The 19,934-nt window shown below is 32.6% G+C and overlaps 2 protein-coding genes across 2 annotated transcripts in view; one reads left to right on the top strand and one right to left on the bottom strand.

The window, feature by feature from the left end:
* The window catches only part of Rnf180 (ring finger protein 180), a 220,515-nt gene extending 219,522 nt beyond the window's left edge, over positions 1 to 993 (top strand). The window contains exon 8 of the mRNA XM_027951641.2: positions 776 to 993. Within this exon, the coding sequence (XP_027807442.2) occupies positions 776 to 975 (200 nt within the window). The 3' untranslated portion in view covers positions 976 to 993. The remainder of the gene's footprint in view (positions 1 to 775) is intronic.
* Positions 994 to 11,224: 10,231 nt separating this feature from the next.
* Positions 11,225 to 19,934, bottom strand: part of LOC114105237 (snake venom 5'-nucleotidase-like) — a 59,975-nt gene continuing 51,265 nt past the window's right edge. The window contains exons 6-8 of the mRNA XM_027951622.2: positions 13,503 to 13,650; positions 12,504 to 12,690; positions 11,225 to 11,409 (exon numbers count right to left, since the gene is read on the bottom strand). Of these exons, the coding sequence (XP_027807423.2) occupies positions 11,225 to 11,409; positions 12,504 to 12,690; positions 13,503 to 13,650 (520 nt within the window). The remainder of the gene's footprint in view (positions 11,410 to 12,503; positions 12,691 to 13,502; positions 13,651 to 19,934) is intronic.

Genomic DNA, 19,934 nt, shown 5'->3' with positions numbered 1-19,934 from the left:
TAAAAAATAAAAATAATCAGGTTATTAGTCCCTAGAAAATCGAATTTGTTTTTTTAAATGCCTTAGATATTTTATGTTGATCAACTAACAAAAACAGCTTACCATTGAGGAAGTTTATACTTGAGCTCTAGATAATTAACATCTAACTACACAGAGGAAAAAAGCCCAACATTTCACAAGATATAACATTTCTCAGAAATTTAAGAAGGGACTATACTTCGATATTTGCATTTTATGTACAAACCAATCTCCTACAGGGACCCTAATATGAAAATTAAAGCTAAATTTCCTTGGAGTTCCATACAACATGTATTTATTCATTCCTAAAACAAAAGACATTTTTCTCATATTTGCTCAAATAACCAGACTGATGTTCTCAAAGTATAAGAACACAGGTTAAGCTGATGACTGGAAGTTAGTTATAGCAGTTGTAATACCTGAAATTCTAAATGTTCTCATGTTAAAATAGTTAATTTGATACACAAATTTTGACATGCTCAGATGGTATAGATGATAAATCTGAGACCTAAAAACATGAATAACTTGACCCAAGTAAATAACAGAACTCAATTAGTCTGCTGTTCCTTCCCTTAACACGCTGATCTGGAAGAGACTTTGGATAATTGCTTGTAATTAAAAAAAAACACTGGGAACATAACCTACTACTCATGAATCAAAATATGCTTTGCTCATGGTACTGTGTTCATAATGCAGCTTCCTTTCTGAGCACTTATCTGAATTAAATGAGGTTTAAAATACTTTGTTCATAATCTAGGTTTCCACAGACGGGCAGCTCCAGTTACAAGAAGGCAGTTCCCACATGGTGCACACAGGATGGATTACCTGCACTTTGAGGATGACAGCCGTGGATGGTGGTTTGATATGGATATGGTGATCATCTATATTTATTCAGTGAACTGGGTCATTGGATTCATTGTTTTCTGCTTTCTTTGCTATTTTTTCTTTCCGTTTTAGGAATTGTCATACCTTACTTCAGTGGAACAATCATAAATGTTGTAAACAATAAATGCTTAAACATTTTTAAAATGTGCTTTGAAGTTTTTATAATGTTGCATTATATAAATTGTTGGTGTTTATAGAAGGCTTGAAAATAATGGATTTATTTATTAATGTTTTTCATGTAGCAAACTTCTATCCAGCACAAAGGAACAATGCACTGTTAATTTCATAGTTCATGGGTTTAGGATTTGGAAGTCTAATTTTACAGTGTCACTTATGTTATTTTGATTGTAAAGACTGATTTTTCCCTCAACTTAAAAATAGTAAAAATGCAAAATGAAATGGTAATCTGGGTAGATAGTATCTTTATTGATAAGATATTTAATCAATGATTTATTCTTAGGTAAATGATATGCATCAAAGATAAACCATATTCTCTGGAAACTAATCTAACAGGGTATATATTCCAGTTTGGTTCCCAATTATCTGTACTTGTGCCCCGTTCTATTACCAAAAAAAAAAAAAGCAACCTGACTATACTTTGTACAGACCTAATAATAGCTTCAATATGACATTTTTAATTATTATAAGCAACAGATTAGTAAATACAAGCAAATAATGAGACTTCCCCCACCAATAGATAGTTGGAAAGCCATATTAACACTTCCAATTTCAGGTTGAATCACTTGAAGAAACAAAAAATATTACTGACTTTTAGAAGAGCAATGCATGTCCAAAATGTAATTAATTTAGTGATTTATTTAGGAAATTGTCAAATATATTGTAAATGTGCAATAAAGAGTGACTTTAAAATTTTTTATTGTAATTGATTTAATGTCTGGAACAAAGAATTGTTGGAAATAGACTTATGTATTTTTAGAAAAACTTGACATTTACTTTTATTTGTATTAATATTTATAATTCATTTTTCCTTATTATAAGAAAAAGATATCTGAATTATTCCAGTGTGGGAAGGATTTGGGCAGATATCCCAATTTCAAAAATTAAAAAAGCAAAGCAAAAAGGCACTCAAATTTATTCATTTATTCACGTGGTTTTGGAGAAATCTAGGACAAAAGTTTTGATTATGAATTACTAATCCAAAATTCCTATGGTGTGGCATCATATATCTAATAGTTAAATAAGTTAATTTTATGCAAAATATGTGAATCTCTCATGGCATTTCAATACTACCACCATTCAAAATAAAATGAGACACATATGACTTCACCAGTTAAGTTTAAGAGAAGTCAAAATTTGGCCTAATTAATATTGACTGCATTTAAATGTAAGCACTTGACTGATGGTATGTGATGTTCAAAGAAATATGGAAATATGGATGAGTGGAACAGATTTTTATTCTAACTTTTATTCTAATACTATTCTGATTGTGTTTAAAACATCCGTGGAAGAAAATAGTGTACATTAGACATCAAATCTAGAAAGCAGACAATTGAATAAAATTTAGAAACAGATAATTTATCTTTACAAATGGATATTTAAAAGCACTAATTTATTACTCAAATATAAGGGAAAATATCAGCCCTTCTAATATATAAAATCAGGATTAAAAAATTAAAACAAATATGAACAACATTTTAAGAACTTTAAAATAAATTGCAGTGATTTCCTAGGCAAATCCTGGCTTATATGTCATAAAGAGTTTATTTAAAACCCATAATTCAAACTTCTTCCTGTTTTTTTAGTAAAAAATATTTCTTTTTCCTATTTTTCTTGATTACTTGTTGGCCTTCAAATCTCTATGCAGACTCTATTCAAATACAATAAACCTGGGATGAAACATCTAACAAAACCATATCTAGAGATAGAAAATAAAAATTTCTATGACATTTCTCCTCACCTTTAATTCTTATTATTGATTATAATTGCAAAAATCAAAAGAGACCTCATTATCACCCTGGGTTATATGAGTAAAATTTGCTTAACATTTATTTCCTTGTTTTCCTCACTTGTACAACTATGCATAAATGCATAATAAAACAGACATTGACAGGATTCTCTTAGGCTCAAATTCAGTTCAAAAAATTAGGGAGCAAATAAAAAAGTTCTTTAAGAAAAGGTTTTTTGCAAAGACTAGTAAACATTTATAGAATGACTCTGGGCAGGTTATTTAACCCCTGTGACTTTCTGTTTCTTCATTTCCAAAAATGGAGAAAAATATTAGTAAAAGCAGGCACTCATAAATGTATATCATTTTCCTCTCTGTTATCAAAACTAACATTTAAAATGTCTGAATAAACCTAGATCTAAACCTAGAACCCCATCAAGTAAGAATAAACTGATTACCTTTTTGTTTGTACTCTGGGGATATCTTACTCATAAATGCCATAATTTCTACAAGTCAAACTATTCTGATTACTATTTTTACTGTACTTTTCCATTATGATAAAATGCCCACTTTATCTTTAAATTAAGTGCCACCATTTGACCCCTTAACTCCCAGGATTCCATTGTCTCCACTGTATATAGGTATCTAGTTTAATGGTTTCCAGAAGATGAGTTGACATTCAAACAACATGAAAAAGCAAGGAAATAAACCACTCCAAACAGCCCACAGCACTTCAACAACTGATCCCATTCACACCACAGTGGAGGAAATGTCAGATAAATAATTTAGAAAGTTTCAAGGATATTCAAGATGGCAGATTAGAAGAAAACCACATTTCTAGTTGTTCCATGGCTGGAGTCAAGCAACAGGAGTACTAGTTCTCAGGAAGGTGGGTGAAAGGGAATTCACTGAAGTTTAATATTGAATAGTTAGAGTCTCTCATAGACTTAAATTTGGTGCATTGAACAAAGAACAAGAAAGAGTATATTAGAGCAAAGTTGGTTATGGCAGTGGTGAGCTGGCTCACCTCAGACAGGAAGCAATAATAGAAACACAACATTGGAAAAACCTACAGAACATAAAAGCAGCTTAAATTTAGCTAATCCAGAGATGGCACAGTGAACTGGTGTTTTATAAGTGACAAGCAGGGAGTCATCTTGAGAAGGCCATGTTGCAGCTTGGGAAGCCTGAGAGAGTATAGCAAATATTGTCATATTGTCCTGGCAAGAGCCTACCGTGTGGCCTAGGGTGTACCTTATAGAACCCAAGTGAATCAGGCATAGAGAAGATCAAAAGATATGGAGAGGAGTACAACTCACTTTCCCTTTTAGTTTGGCAGCTCATTTGACCAGCTAAGAGGGTGAGAAAACTCAATGGACAGGCATGATTGTTCTTAGGCATTAAGTCTGAGAAGGCCCTATTCATAGGCAGTGGGATGTATGAGACCTCTGGTGGGTTGGTTTCTCTGTCTCACAAGTATAATTCTCAGGACTTTCTTAAGAACTAGGCTCACAGCACAGATCACCATTTACCTGGCCTAGGAGTTTGTTTATATAATCTCTCCAGAACAGATACCACCCAAAAAAGGCTGTAAGGCCTGACTGGAGTTAAGTTCCATCCCCAGGAACTCCCCACATAGAACTGTGCATTAACCCCAACTTAGAAGTGCATCAATCTGATCTTCCCAGACAGAATTCCAAAGTACTTCCCATTCCATGCTACTGTATACTAATGAGAAGGGAAGTTGAAAACTATTTCAGCCAGCTTCACTTTTAGACCACTCTATCTGGCAGCTCAGTGAGCAACACAAAAAGAGGAAGAATTTAAACCCCAAACTTTGTGTGTGCACTCATGCTCCTCCTCTTCTCATACCCGCCCCCCTCAGTTGGCATAGGCAATCACCATTCATCCTCATTAACAGCTTTGACCTCCTCCTCCTCCTCCTCCTCCTCCTTCTCCTCCTCCTCCTCCTCCTCTTCCTCCTCCCCCCCATACTAATTAGCTCATGGTACATATACATATACGTGGTTTTCTCCTCATTTCTGCATTTTTTATAATTGTTAATTTTCCTTGTCTTTTGAGGGGTAGGTTTTTTCCTTTCTTCTTTTTTTTTTTTTTGATAGTTTCTCTTCTTTCTCTTTCTCTTCTTTCTTCTTCCTCCAACAGCCAACTTCTCTCGTCTCTCCCATTAATTAATTTTTCTCATTTATCTTTTCCTCCTTTAGAGCCATCACTTGCTACATCTCTTCTGCTTTCTCTATGTTTACATTCTGAACATTCTAAACGTTTTTCTGCCTTTCTATCACATTTTCTTAATTAAATGTATTTTACCATATTTTAGAATTATTTGGTTTATACAACTTCTGCCGTCCCCATTCATGTTCTTTCAGTTATTAGTACTAAGGATGACAGTTGACAACTGCTGTTCAATACCCAGAGCTAGTTGACAGCTATTTATTATTTTTGCTGTTAGCAATTGCTGACCACATTATTTCTGTTTTTCTAGTAATTAGTGTTGTAGATATTGTTACAAGCATAGGGTATTTATTTTAATGTTGTACATTGTTTGTTTCTATTGCTATTGTTTCCCCATTTTCTGTGAGGTGCTCTGAATGTAGTGGTACACTACAAGTTCACAAGGTGGAGACTGCAGCTGAATTACACCTAGCCTAGTGACAGTACAACTTCCTTCACACGCAAATTAACCAGGCATAAACTACAGCAATACTTTAATGTAAAGAATAAAAGAGGTAAGATAGAGAATTCAAAAGAATGATTATAAAGGCGACCAATGAATTCCAAGAGAACAGAGAAAAACTCCTGAATGAATCAAGGAAGGCAGTACAGGATATGAATGAGAAATTCAATAAGAACCAAACAGAAGTCCTGGAAATGAAAAGCACAATAAGTCAAATAAAATGTTCAGTTGAAAGTCTTTCAAATAGAGTAAATCATACTGAAGACAGAATCTCAGAGCTGGAAGACAAAGTGACCAGCTTTGAACATTCAGAGAGTATTACAGAAAAGAAAATAAGTAACCATGACAGAAATATATGAGAAGTCTGGGACAAGATTAAGAGATAAATTGAATAATCATTGGAATTAGACAGTTGTGAGATGCAAGCTAATGGCATAGATAACCTCTTCAGGAAAATAACAGAAAATTTTCCAAACCTTAAGAATAATATAGACAACCAGATACAGGATGTATTCAGAACTCCAAATAGACAAGATCAAAAAAGAACCCCCTCCACAACACATTATAATTAAAATGCCTAACAGAGAACATGGATAGAATTTTTAAAAGCCTTAAGAGAAAAACATCAGGTCAAGTCACATTTAGAGGCAATCCTGATTGCCTCTACATCTCATTTCTTAGCACAAACTCTAAAATCCAGGAGGGATTGGAATGATGTGTTTGTTTCAAGCCCCAAAAGAAAATGTCAACCAGGACTGCCATATCCAGCAAAGCTATCTTTCCAAATTAAAAAAAATAAAAACCTTCCAAGATAAGCAGAAACTAAAAAAATTCATGACAATTAAACTGGCACTTACACAAAATAGTGAAGGAAATACTACACACAGAAAAAATCAGAACAAATCTGGAAGTTTCCTTAAATGGACAAATCTCATTTGAATCAATGATAAGCAGATCAAATTAAACATTTGAAATAATTTGTAATGGCAGAAATTAATAAACATTTCTGTATAACAACACTGAATGTAAATGGTCTCAACTCTCAAGTTAAAAGACATAGGCTGGCAGAATGGATTAAAAAATAAGACCCTGACTCTGTTGTTCTCAAGAGACTCACCTCACAAGAAAACAATAGGCTGAAAGTGAAAGGATGGAGATGGAGCCTGAAAACAGTAACTACTCTCATATCCAACAAAGCAGACTTTAAGTCAAAATTAACCAGAAGAGACAAAGAAGGTTACTTCATACTGGTAGAGGGAACAATCCAACAAGACAATATAACAATAAATATCTATGCCCTAAACATTAGTGTACCTAATTACAAAAAACATAACACTACTTGAATTAAAACTTAATATACTCCAGTATGATAATACTGGGTGATTTCAACACAATTCTCTCATCAATAGTAGGTCATCTAGACATAAAATTGGCAACTGCGTCTTCAGGTTTGTTGGGCAATGTCCTTATCCCCTAAATGCTCCATACTCAGATATGCCTAAGGGCTCCCCAAAATGCAGGTTCCTTTAATTCTCTTATCCCTCTACTATGCTCACGAGGGACCACTCCAGCTAGAGCTTCTGGCCCAGCTATGGAGCAGCTGTGCCACTGGGGATTTTTTTTCCTTATTTTATTGTATCCAACCTCCTGTATCCCTGGTCTGCTTTGAATGTCCAGTTTTTATTTCCAGTAAAGCCCCCCCCCCTTTTTGTTGTTGTTGTTGTTCACCCACCTTGCAGAGAAGCTGCCTGTCTGCTTTCTTGGTTTCACGTTATGGAATAGCCAGGAACACAACCTCCTCTCAGATCTATTTGTCACATATTAAATCCACCTTTTTACATTTAAAAACTCTCTTTTATACTTAAAAAAAAAAAAGTCACTGGCTGGATCTGACTCAGAGGCCAAAGTTTGCGAACCACAGATCTATCACTGTTTCTCAAATTGGGCTGCATAATAGAATCACTTGAGTAGTTCTTAAATAGTAGTTCTTAATAACTACTATTATTTGGTTCTACAATATTTAGTTCTACTCCCAAATATTCTGACTTAATTGGTATAGGATTTCTTAAAAATTCCCCATGTTAATATGTACTAAAATTTGAGGACTAATGCTCTCTACCACCCCTATTTCTGCCCAATTGTACATTTTTGGACATTAAATCTTTTCAGTACATTTTGCATGACTGGATTAACACAGAAATCTTTTCATTTCTATATAAAATTGGCAGTATAATAATAGAATAATAATCAAAAAATAGAAGTTTTCATTAACACATCCCTGCTCCCAATAGGAAACCTAACCCCAACAGATGAGTCAGTAAAATAAAAATTAAACTTGACAATGAGTTAAGAACTCATTGAAAGAGCTGTTATTTTTAATTACATTTCTCTAGTTGCTATAGATGTTGAATATTTTTTCATATATTTGACCATTTGTATTTCTTTGTAAACACATACTTCACAGTAAAGTGCCTGTTTAGTTCCTTGAACTGCAAATTAAAACTACACTAAGATTCCACTTCACTCCAGTCAGAATGGGAATTATCAAGAATATAAGTAACAATAAACATTGGTGAGGATGTGGGGAAAAAGGTTCACTCAACATTGCTGGTGAGACTGCAAACTGATGTCGTCTATGGAAAACAGTATGGAGATTCCACAGAAAACTAGGAATGGGACCATTATTAGACCCGTTATACCACTCCTTACTATATATCCAAAGGAGCTAAAATCAGTGTACTACAGAGATGTGGCCATCAATGATAGCAGCTCAAGTCACAATAGCTAAGCTATGGTACCAACCTAGGTGCCCTTTAACAGATGCATGGATAAAGACACATACACAATGGAATATTACTTATGCATAAAGAAGAATGAAATTATAGCATTTGCCAGTAAATGGATGAATCTGGAGACTATCATGCTAAGTGAAATAATCCAATCCCCAAAAAACAAAGGCCAAATATTTTCTCTGATAGATGTAAACTAACACACAATGCAGGGGAGAGGAGCAGAAGTTCATTGGATTACACAAAGGGGAATGAAGGAAAGGGAGGGGAAATGGGATAGAAAAGACAGTAAAATTAATCACACATAACTTTCGTATGTTCATATGTGAATACTCCACAGAAAACTCCACATCATGTACAACTACAAAAGTGGGATCCTAAATAGAATAAGTTATACTCCAGGTATGTATAATGTGTCAAAACACACTGTCATGTATACCTAAAAAGAACAACAGAAGAAAAAACACTGTTATTTTATACATATACACACAAAAAAAATATTTCAGAAGTAAATGAAATATTAGTGAGGATGTAAGGATAGAAATGAACCTTTTTCTCTGTATACTTTTTTGAAACTTTTCAATTTTATATCAGCATATAGAATAACTTCCTGAAATAAAATGAAAAACAAAGTTAAAAAAAGTACTGGAAGAAAAAAGTGAAACATGGGAAACTTCAGAAAGTAGAGTAATAATTTGTTAAGGCTATGAAAAGTACAAACTATCATAAATCTTATCAATTCAGGATAATTAGAGGAAACCTATTTAAGAAGCCTCAGCTAGTAGAGTTCTGCTTTAAGGATTAAAAATTTACAAATGGCTTCAGAAGCTTGCATAAAATATTCTCTTAGGTGCTTTAAACTATCAAACATATTTTATACTGCATAATTACACTGTAAAGGGTTTTCAAAGAAAGTTATAAATTCTTTCTCGGCTTTCTCTGAATATGAATTTAAATTGAATTTTAAAGCACCATAGTTGCTAGTTTCCTTAGAAAATATCTTTAAATTCCTACTTCGATTAGCACAATCTGAAGAGCCACTTTATGCTTGTCATCTTTCCCAAGCAAAATTATTTAATATGTAATATGTAATATGTTATAATATAGTCAAGTAATCGCCCATTTTAAAGACATACTATATTTTTATTCTTACCAATGTTCTTATTTCAATTTGATTACGTTTCTATCTTCTCAGAAACTTTCATATAAAATATATCTGCAAACACTAAACAATAACATACATACAAAGTCCCCTCATGCATTCAATGAACAGTATGTGTACAATAAATATTCATTGAATGAATGTCCATTTTATAAATGATGCTCAAATGTTTTACTGTTCTTTTTGTTTTTTGAACCCAGAACCTTATGAATGCTAGGCAAGTAGGCAAGCACTCAACCACTGAGCCACATTCACAGCCCTCAATTCAAGTTTTGACCATGACTAAACCCAACTTAAATGATGGCCACATATCCTAAGAACTTCAGAACAAAGTCCTTGTGATTTTCTCATGATTATAATTTAAAAATAAGAAGTCCAGAAATCTGGGTATCACATAAAATGAAATCTAAAATTACTGTTGGAAGCAATGTTTCTACTCCTGTCTACTTTCTATTATCAGGTATTCATCAGAGATAATCATCAGTATGTATGTATGTCAAAATATTCATTTATGCATATGATTAATAATGAGCTAAAAATAAAAGGGAATTAAATGAAAACTGCACCACCAGAGTTCCTTCTACCAGATAAACTCCTATTTACATTAACTATGCTAATGTATGGTTACTATTATTCACAACTTACAATACAGACACAATTCAGAATGTCTTTTTCCTTCTACAAACTAGAAAAAGATACACATAGCCTCCCTAAAATAGAAAATGTCCCTTTTCCATAATTACAATATGCACAGCTCTTAACTGAAAAAAGGAAGGAAAACTTACTTTAAAAATTATAAACTTAGGGCTACAGTTGTAGCTCAATGGTAGAGTGCTTGCTTAGTATGTGTGAGACACTGGGTTCGATTCTCAGCAACACATATAAATAAAATAAAGGTACACTGACAACTAAATATATTTTTTAAAAATTATAAACTTAAAACTATCATAGATGAGGTATATTTAGAAAGGACCATAATTTTATTAATCAATTAATTAATTACCCATTTTGAATTTTGTCCAATCTGATTTTAAATAATTATGAAGCAAAATTTTTCATTATGGCTTACTGGTAAGTACTACATCCTTCCTTCTCATTGTTTTCTGGTAAGAAAGATTTCTTTAATTGAAATTATAATGTAAGCAAACTGCATTTTAAAAAGTATGCTGTCTATTTAAGATGAAAAACTCAGGACTTCTAAAAATATTTATTATCCCATTGCTTCCATACTTTACAACATCATTAAAGTTACAAAGAATAGTAATGATCAGTGTTAGATAAATTTACCTTATTTTTTTAAATTCTGGATCAAATGAGTCATAATGGCAAAATAAAATAGTCTTAAACTAAAAATGGAAGGAAAAGTATATTATTTTAGATAGAAAAGATAAGCAAAGCAAAATTAAGAGAGAAAAAAGATAATATATAAATAAATACTGTAAAAAAGGTGAACAGTGAAGTAATTTAATCTGGAAACATTAAGTAATAGACTTAAATCACAAACTTATTCACAAGTGTACATATATTGTGTACATATATGTGTACAAATATTGTTTCCTGCATAACCACAGAAAAGTCAAAAGTTATATAACTTGATAAGAATCAAATAAGAAGAACATTTACAGAAATATTCTTTGAATTAACATCAATTCTAGAACAGTACAAAAGAATCATTTACATTACTATGTTTAACAATGCTAAAATTGTGTTAATTGGTCAGATTCACTTTGGCACTGACTAATAAAACACAATACCCATATTATATTTCAATCAGAATCAGAATTCTCAGACGTATTATCACTAATGGTGGGAAAAGTTCTTAAGCCTTTTTTTCTTTCAGTTCTAAGTTGGTGCAAATGTTCTTTCATATCCTGAGAAATGTGGCAAATTCGTCCTTCAATGCCAGGTACTGCAATTATTGATGATGGTTTATTTGACTCTTCCTCAAAGGCTATAAGTACAGTAAAACCAGTTAAATTCATCATGACTACAAAAATAAATACTTAAAAATTATATATAACTAATGAAAAAATTTTAATCAGAATTTCTCTGAATAGTCATTCTTCACAATCAACTGTACAACCAAGAATAAAATTTCATCATTTACTAAATGTATATATAATCAAAAGGATGTTAATTCATTTTTATTTTAAAGATTATAAAGAAAAATGATAAATATTTGAAGAGATACATATATTTACCTTGATTTGAACATTACACCATGTATGGAAACATCCTAGATACCCCATGAATATGTAAATTTTTTAAGAAGAGCTTTCAAAATATTATTATATATATTCTAAAGAGGATTATCAGTTCAGTGTATACTTTATTTAAATGAAAAGATGTACTAGATTATATATTTTATAATGTGATATTTTTAATTCTATCTTCTTATTTCATGTTTCAAAGAAACCAAATGGACACAAAGTATGGTTATTACCAAGTATGGTCATTAAAAACCTTATTTTCTTGTATTAAAAATATGTAATTTGCTTTCAAAACTATGAATATAACTTTCAGAAAATGGGTATATTTAGGAAGACAATTATTTTATCAATTAACCAATTATAAAAACCCATTATGAGTTTAGCCCACTCTTATCTTTAATTATTGTTAACTGACATTTTTAAAAGAATAAAAGTTCTAAACCAAATCGATAAGATGAACTCTAGATGCCAATGCACAGTGCTTATCAAATAGGAAAAATAAACAAGATATTTTACAGGATGCCAATCTCACTAATTAGAAGTTGTGGGGGGAGTAGTTAAGTTAGAGAAAGAGTAGAATTTGAAAAATATACAATTTTCACTTATGTGTGCTTTTAAGCTTTGAATTTTTTTTTATGCCTTTCTTATAACCATTTGTACTTTCCTTCGATCTAGCTTTTTACACCTTGGCAAATAAATCTCAGCCTTTATTTTATTCCTATTTCCCAAAATATAGTAAAAACAATAAGCCAAATACTATTTTCCAATGCCCTGAAGGTAATAAAAAATTGCTCAAAAAAGAAGCATTTCTAATAAAAGAAAACTATATTATCACCTGTTAGTGATGGTGATTTGCTTGTAGTAGTAATTAAACTCATTCGATGACCTGAAAGGCACTTCTTCCTTCCCTGCAATATTTTTATTGACTCAAAGTGATTCATGACTACTGTAGAAAGTACTTGTGCAGTTTCTGTGTCAAACATTCGAGGACAACTTTTAAGCATACTGTAACCATCCTTCCCCTGGAATATCAAAACATTTTAATTTTTAGTCTAAAATATTAATAAATGAATGTATATCTTTTAAATTAACTGTTGGGACTGAAGTGAATATCATGCACATATACCAAGACATACATTTCCTTTTATGTAAATTGATATTCTAAATTCCTGACCCACTCCTAGGATCTAGACATGATCCCCCTGAAATTATCCTTAGCTCTGTTGCTTAACAGCCTTAAAAGAATAGGTCACCTACCATACATATCTAAACACAGTTGTGGAAACAGCCTCCCCTCAACTGGGAGATCTTCTTAGACTTGGATTCCTGAACCCATCTGAAACTCATTAAATGAATAGTAATGTGGAATCTGCACGTCTACCAAGCTTCCTGTCATCACCTTCACTGTTCCAGACTCAGATACAGAAGAACCCACTGAATCAAAGTCCTTATAAATTAGTCATCAAAGTTTATTCTACATGACTAAATATGACATAAACAAAATATGTAAATGTGTTAGAAGTGTTTTTCATTAAATTTAAAGTTCAGCAATCCTTTATGGAATTTTTTATTCTGGCACTTTCAATCATTTAGAGAATAAGCATGAATTTCAGATGCTCTGTATTTTTAAATCTAATAATAAAAACAATGAAATCATACCTACATATAATAAATTTAACTAATTATAAAAATATAATGGAAAATATTTATTTAAATTACAGAGGATCTGAAATAATCAGAAAGAAAATTATGTTTTTATATACATTAAAATTAATATATAGTAACATAAGATAATGAATTTATTTAAAACCTTTTCAAAAGAAATTAATCTCACATTTGCAATATACTCTTTAATAGCAAGGAGGTAAATTTTTTTTTTCTGTAAGTATTGTCCTTGAACTTTTACAGTATCTCTTATGATTCGGTGTCCTGGTTCTGCATCTGGATCAAATCCAAACTGTATTCCAGCAACTTGAGGAAATCTGAAATTTAAAAATATATTCTTGGAATTCTGTAAAAGACATACTAAGTGAGAGAAATCATTAAAACTTTAAGTGAGCACATTTTATGCTGCTGAAACTGCCAATGTGTGTAAAAGTTAGAGATTACACAACTGGGAAGAACTTGCCAAATGTACTAGATTTAAAAAAGTGTGGGGGGAATGATAGTAATTCTAGTTTATTTTATTCTACTTAAAAAGAATGTTAAGAATTCTATTCTCAGACTCAGGAGATGGCAGGGTGGATCTAGGCAGCAACTTGTAAATCTACAGCTCAGAAATAAAGCAGTGAAACAACAGCTGATCAGACAGGTGAGTGACAAGAGTAAAACTCAATATTGGACAGCTTGAGACTTGTAGGAATTTGGAATTTGGATACTGGAGCAGAAAATGGGAAAAGAATTCCTTAACCCTGACCCCTGACCAGAGGGAGGTTAGAGAGAGGAGGAACAACAAGAGAAAAAGGGAGAGAAAAATCCCATAAGCTTACTTCCTTAACAATAGTCAGAAAGAAAAGCAAACCAAGTTAAAACTACTGGTGCAACAGAGACAGTGAAAGAGTTCAATTCAAATTGTGGGCAGAATGCTATGCCTGGCAAGGCAGCCATTCTGTAGAGTCCACAGCAAGGTGGCCTCCTTAGAAGAAATTAAGTTAATATAGTTTCTTCCCCCACCTACACAAAATAATAAAATCATACAGAATGCTTCTGAAACAGGTTGTTTCAGTAATCCATCTAGAAGGAGTTTGTAGAGTGATCTCTGTTGGCTGATGATTACTGGAACTCCCTCCCCTTCACTACAGACAAGAGGAGTAAGATGGAGTCTTACCTGAGAGCAAATCACTCCTGAGAAGTGCTAACTCCAACCCAGCCTCATGGAAGTTCAGGCAAAGATGGACCAACTGACACCTAAAATCCTAGTAATCTGCAGCAGCCAGGATGGAAGCTTCTGTGCCAAAAATCATGCACAGAGATCCTGCACTCACAGGCCCAAGATTTGCAGACAACCACTGAATCCTTAGATAGGGTTATGACAAGTCCCAGCAGAGGGAAGTCAGCACCCAGCATTTCACAGCAGTAAGCATAACAGCCCTGAGCCCTGACCCAACACAAACAGCAGACAAAGCATCCTCCAAGAACCCTGACTTTGGCCTCTTGACTAATAAGCATCTATTGACAAAAACATCATAACAACACAGCAAGCAGCCCCTGTACCACAGCACTTCTAGGAGGATCCACAGCTGCAAGTCTAATAGTTGCCAGCTCAATTCTCATTCAGATATATGGGCCTACAAAAGGACATTTCCTGAGGATAAAACACACAGCCAATGGAGAACCTCAGGGTCTAGGCTGAAAAAAATAGTGGAAAGTCTAACTGGCTTACCTGCAAATGTGACCTCCCATTTTTCTCTTGTGGTTTTCAAAATTCTATCCTTGTATTCATTTCAATTATAATGTATCTTAGAAGGATCTTTAATCTTGTCTATTTGGAGTTCTAAATGCCTCTTGTATTTGGATTTCTATTTCATTCCTAAGGTTTGGTAAATTTTCTCATATTATTTCATTGAAAGGGTTGTGCATTTCTTTGGTTTGCATTTCAATGCCTTCTTTTACACCAGTGATTCTTAGATTTGGTCTCAATGCTATTCCAGTTTTTAAAATATTTCTGGTCATGGTCTCTTAACATCTTTTCCTTTTTGACAACTTTATTTTCAGGATTATACATTTTGTATTCAAGGCCTAAGCATCTCTTCTATGTGGTATACTTTATGGGTGATGCTTTCAACTGCCTTTTTAAATTTGATCTATTGAATCTTTCATGTAAAGGATTTCTGTTTGGATCTTTTTCAGAATTTACCACTCTATTGAAATGATCGTTCGCTTCCTATATTTTCTTAGTTCATCCCTTATATCTTCTTTTAGTTCACTGAACATTTTAACTAGAACTTTCTAAATTCTTTATCTGACCTTTCCTCCACTGTAGTGTCCGATGGATCAGTTGTTGAAGTGTTGTGGGGTATTTGAGGTGGCTTGTTCCCCTGCTTTTTCTTATTGTTTGTACCTCTACTCATTTGCTGGAATCATTCCCTCTTCTACTTTTATGCAAGGAACTATTTAGTGAGCTTGTTTCCCTCAAGTGCTACAGGCTGGGCAAATATCCAAGTATTGATATTACTACTCAATGTCTATTCTTTGTTATGCCCATAATCCAACATCACTTTAAGATACTAAACCCTAAACTTCAATCACTTCTGAGCAAAGCCATATGCTAATAAACCTTAGGTAAATAAAACTTACTGAAAATGTTCTCCACAGTTTCTCTAATCCAAGTATAAAATTGTAATAATGTTCTTAAATAGATTGAAAAACTAACTATTAAAAGTAAAATTACTATTATACTATATATAGTTGAAAGGGGGATAAAAGAAAAGTGGGCAAAGAAAAAGAAAAAAAGATAGAAAAAATAATAAAATCTAACATAAAAAATAAAAATGGGGGTGGGGTATTTGAAGTAGGAGCATGCAAGGTAATTCAAGAGGGAAAATAGAGACAAAGAAGAGCAAAAACAAATATAGAAAGAATGATTCCAGTTAATGCTTACAACATTAGAAGAAGTACAATCAATTGTGTTGAGGTCTACAATACTGAATAATAAAGGAACATTTATCAATGCAATATGAAAAGTTAGGTCAAACCAGACAAGATTTATTTATGATACTCCATGCCAAGATGGGAAGATTTCTTATTAAGTCTTCTTAATTTGGACTGCATTAGGATTTGGGACTTTTACAAGATGCCCACAAAATTCAGTACCCATTCATGTTAAAAATGCTAGAAAAAGTGGGGATAGAAGGAACTTACTCAACATTATAAAGACTCTATGCAGCAAACCCAAAGCTAATATCATACTGAATGGAGAAAAATTGAAAAAAAAATTTCACTAAAATCCAGATCAAGACAAGGTTGTCCACTCCCACCATTCCTATTCAATACAGTTCTTGGAACTTTAGACAGAGCTATAAGGCAAGAGAAGACAATTAAAAGGAATAGGAAAAAAAGAAAGCAAATTATATCTGTTTCCTGATGACATGTTCTTATATCTAGAAGACTAAAAAAACTTCACAAGAATTTCTAGAGCTGATAAACAAATTCAGCAAAGTAGCAGAATACAAGATTACCATACAAAATCAATTATCTTCTTCTACTCCAATAATGAATCTGCTGAGAAAAAAATCTGGGAAAGTATCCCATTCATAAGAACTGCAAAAAAAAAAAAATAAGATACTTGGGAATAAATCTACCTAAGGAGGTGAAACACCTCTACAATGAAAACTATAGAACACTGAAGAAAGAATTTGAAGACCTTAGAAGATTTAAAAAAAAACTCCCATGTTCTTGGATGTGTAGAATTATTATTGTCAATGATCATATTACCAAAAGCATTGTAGACTCAATATAATCTCCACCAAAATACTAATGATGTATTTCATATAACTAGAAAAAGCAGATCTAAATTTATTTGGAAAAATAAAAGTCTTAGAATAGCCAAAGCAATCCTGTGCAAGGCCAGCAATGCTGGAGGCATCACAATACCTGACTTCAAATTATACTACAGAGTTATAGTAACAAAAACAGCATGGTACTGGCATCAAAACAGACTTGAAGACAAATACAGTAAAAGAGAAAACACAGACAAACCCACATACATAAGGTACTGAATATTCAACAAAAGTGTCAAAAACATGGTGGAGAAAACATAGCCTTTCTAACAAATGGAAAAACTCGTTATCTGTATGTAAAAGAATGAAACTAGACCCCTACCTTTCACTCTGCACAAAAGTCAACTCAACTCTATGTAACAAAGACCTAGGAATTAGACCAGAAACTTTACAACTGCTAGAAGAAAACATAGGATCAAACACTACAACATACTAGTGCAGGTACCTGGCCCCCTTAACCCCTAAAGCTCAAGAAATAAAACTAAGAAAAAAATAAATGAGATGGCACTAAATGAGAAAGGTTCCACACAGCAAAGAAAATGTGAAGAAACAGCCTACAAAATGGAAGAAAATCTTTGCCATCCACTCCTCTGATGGGATTAATATCTAGAATCCATAAAGAACTCAAAACATTTAACATCAAATAAATAAATAACTCAATTAATATATGGGCAAAAGATCAAAACAGAAATTTCTTAAAAGAAGGAATACAAATGGCCAACAAATGAATGAAAAAAAATGTTCAACATCCCTACCAATCAAGGAAAAATTGATCAAAGCCACATTGAGATTTTATCTCATTCCAGTCAGAATGGCTATTATCAAGAATACAAATAATAATAAAAGCTGGTGAGTATGTGGGGTAATTGGTACACTCAAAATGTTGATAGCACTGAAAATTAGTACAGCCACTTTGGAAAGCAGTATGGAAATTCCACAAAATACTAGGAATGGAACCACCATATAATGAACTACCACATTCCTTGGTATTTATCCAAAAGAATGAGAATCAGATACTACCATGATACAGGCACATCAATATTTATAGAAGCACAATTAATAATAGCCAAGTTATAGAACCAGCCCAGGTACCTTTCAATATAGGAATGAATAAAGAAACTATATAGGTATACATATACAATTGAATTTTACTCAGCCATAAAGAGTGAAATTATGACAACTGCTGGTAAATGGATGGAAGTGGAGAACATCATGCTAAGTGATATAAGCCAGACTGAAAAAGTCAAGGGTCAAATGTTTTCTGTTACATGTGGAATCTAGAGCAAAATAATGGAAAAAATGGTGGGGTGGAGAATCCCATGAAAATATAAGGGAGATCAGTGGAATAGAGAAAGAGTAATGAATAGGAGGGAGGAAGAATAGGAAAAAGGAGGAACTATAGAATGAAATTGACCAGATTATGCTATATACATATATGATTATACCAAGTGCATTCACCTTTATGTGTTATTTATAAAGCACTAATTAAAGAACAGTAAATAAATAGAAGGAAGGTCAGTAGAGATGGGGAGTAATGGGGGAAGAAGTTGCAGAGGGAAAGAGAAAGTACTGGAGAGAAATGGAGCAAATTACATTCCATGCATGTATGATTATGTTAAAATGAATGCCACTATTATGTATAACTGTAATGTAGTAATAAAACATATCTTTTTTTAAAAAATATTCTATTCTTCAACAACTCTACACTAGTCTGAGATCACTGTTGTCTCAATTTCCTTCCTCAAGTTACTAAAGGAATACAGTGTAAAACAGACATGTTTTGTCTGTTAAAAATGTTGGCTCATTTTTTTTTACTTTTTAAATTTTTTTATTCTTACTTGTTCTTTATGACAGCAGAATGCATTACAATTCATATTACACATATAAAGCAGAATTTTTCATATCTCTGGTTGTATACAAAGTATATTCACACCATTCGTGTCTTCATACATGTACTTAGGGTAATGATGTCCTTACCATTTCACCATCTTTTCTACCCTCATGTTGGCTCATTTATTAATTGAATTCATTTTAAATGTAAGAAATAGGTGGCTTCTTCTTGACTATTACTTCAACATTAAGAAATGGCTAGAAAGATTTTTAGTAAATTGATAGACCATTATTAGGATAGTCTGGGAAAAACAAAGTTTGCCTTCTAAATTCATAAACTCAGTCTTATGACATTCTTGGAAGACTATTCATATTGGTTCCAATGCCTGCTCTCTTTTCTATTCCTATTGTACCTGTCCATTCCCTTGAAGTTTCAAACTGGAAGGAGCTGGCCTGTTTTGGTACCAATTCACAGAAGTTATTAGGCAATCATTCATTCAAATAAAATAAAACAATTAACTGAATATTCAGTATCACAGTATTGCCTAGTATAAAAGTGATAAATACAGCATTAAAACTAAGATAAAATAATGCATATATCTAGATAACATAAAGAAATTAAAAAGAAGCACTGCTTGTTTTAATCAATAAAAACTAAATCATCCAAAATGTCAAGCTTCCAATATGTATCTAGATCATGAATATAATACCTTACTCCCCAACACACACCACACAATAAGTCCTGATTACAGAGAAACAGCACACAGACAATGGGAAAAAATACACCTGATTTTCACTGTAATTGATACATTAGCAAATAACATGTAGGGACATTGGGTGAATATTTTTGCTTGAGCTGTCACCATGTTGTTTAGACTTTTTGTCTCTAAAATTATGTGTTACAGAAACATTTTTTCTTTATAATTTAACCAGCCTTA

Source organism: Marmota flaviventris, chromosome 5 (assembly GCF_047511675.1).
Source record: "Marmota flaviventris isolate mMarFla1 chromosome 5, mMarFla1.hap1, whole genome shotgun sequence".
Classification (NCBI taxonomy): Eukaryota; Metazoa; Chordata; class Mammalia; order Rodentia; family Sciuridae; genus Marmota; species Marmota flaviventris.
This window is presented reverse-complemented; position numbering and strand designations above follow the sequence as displayed.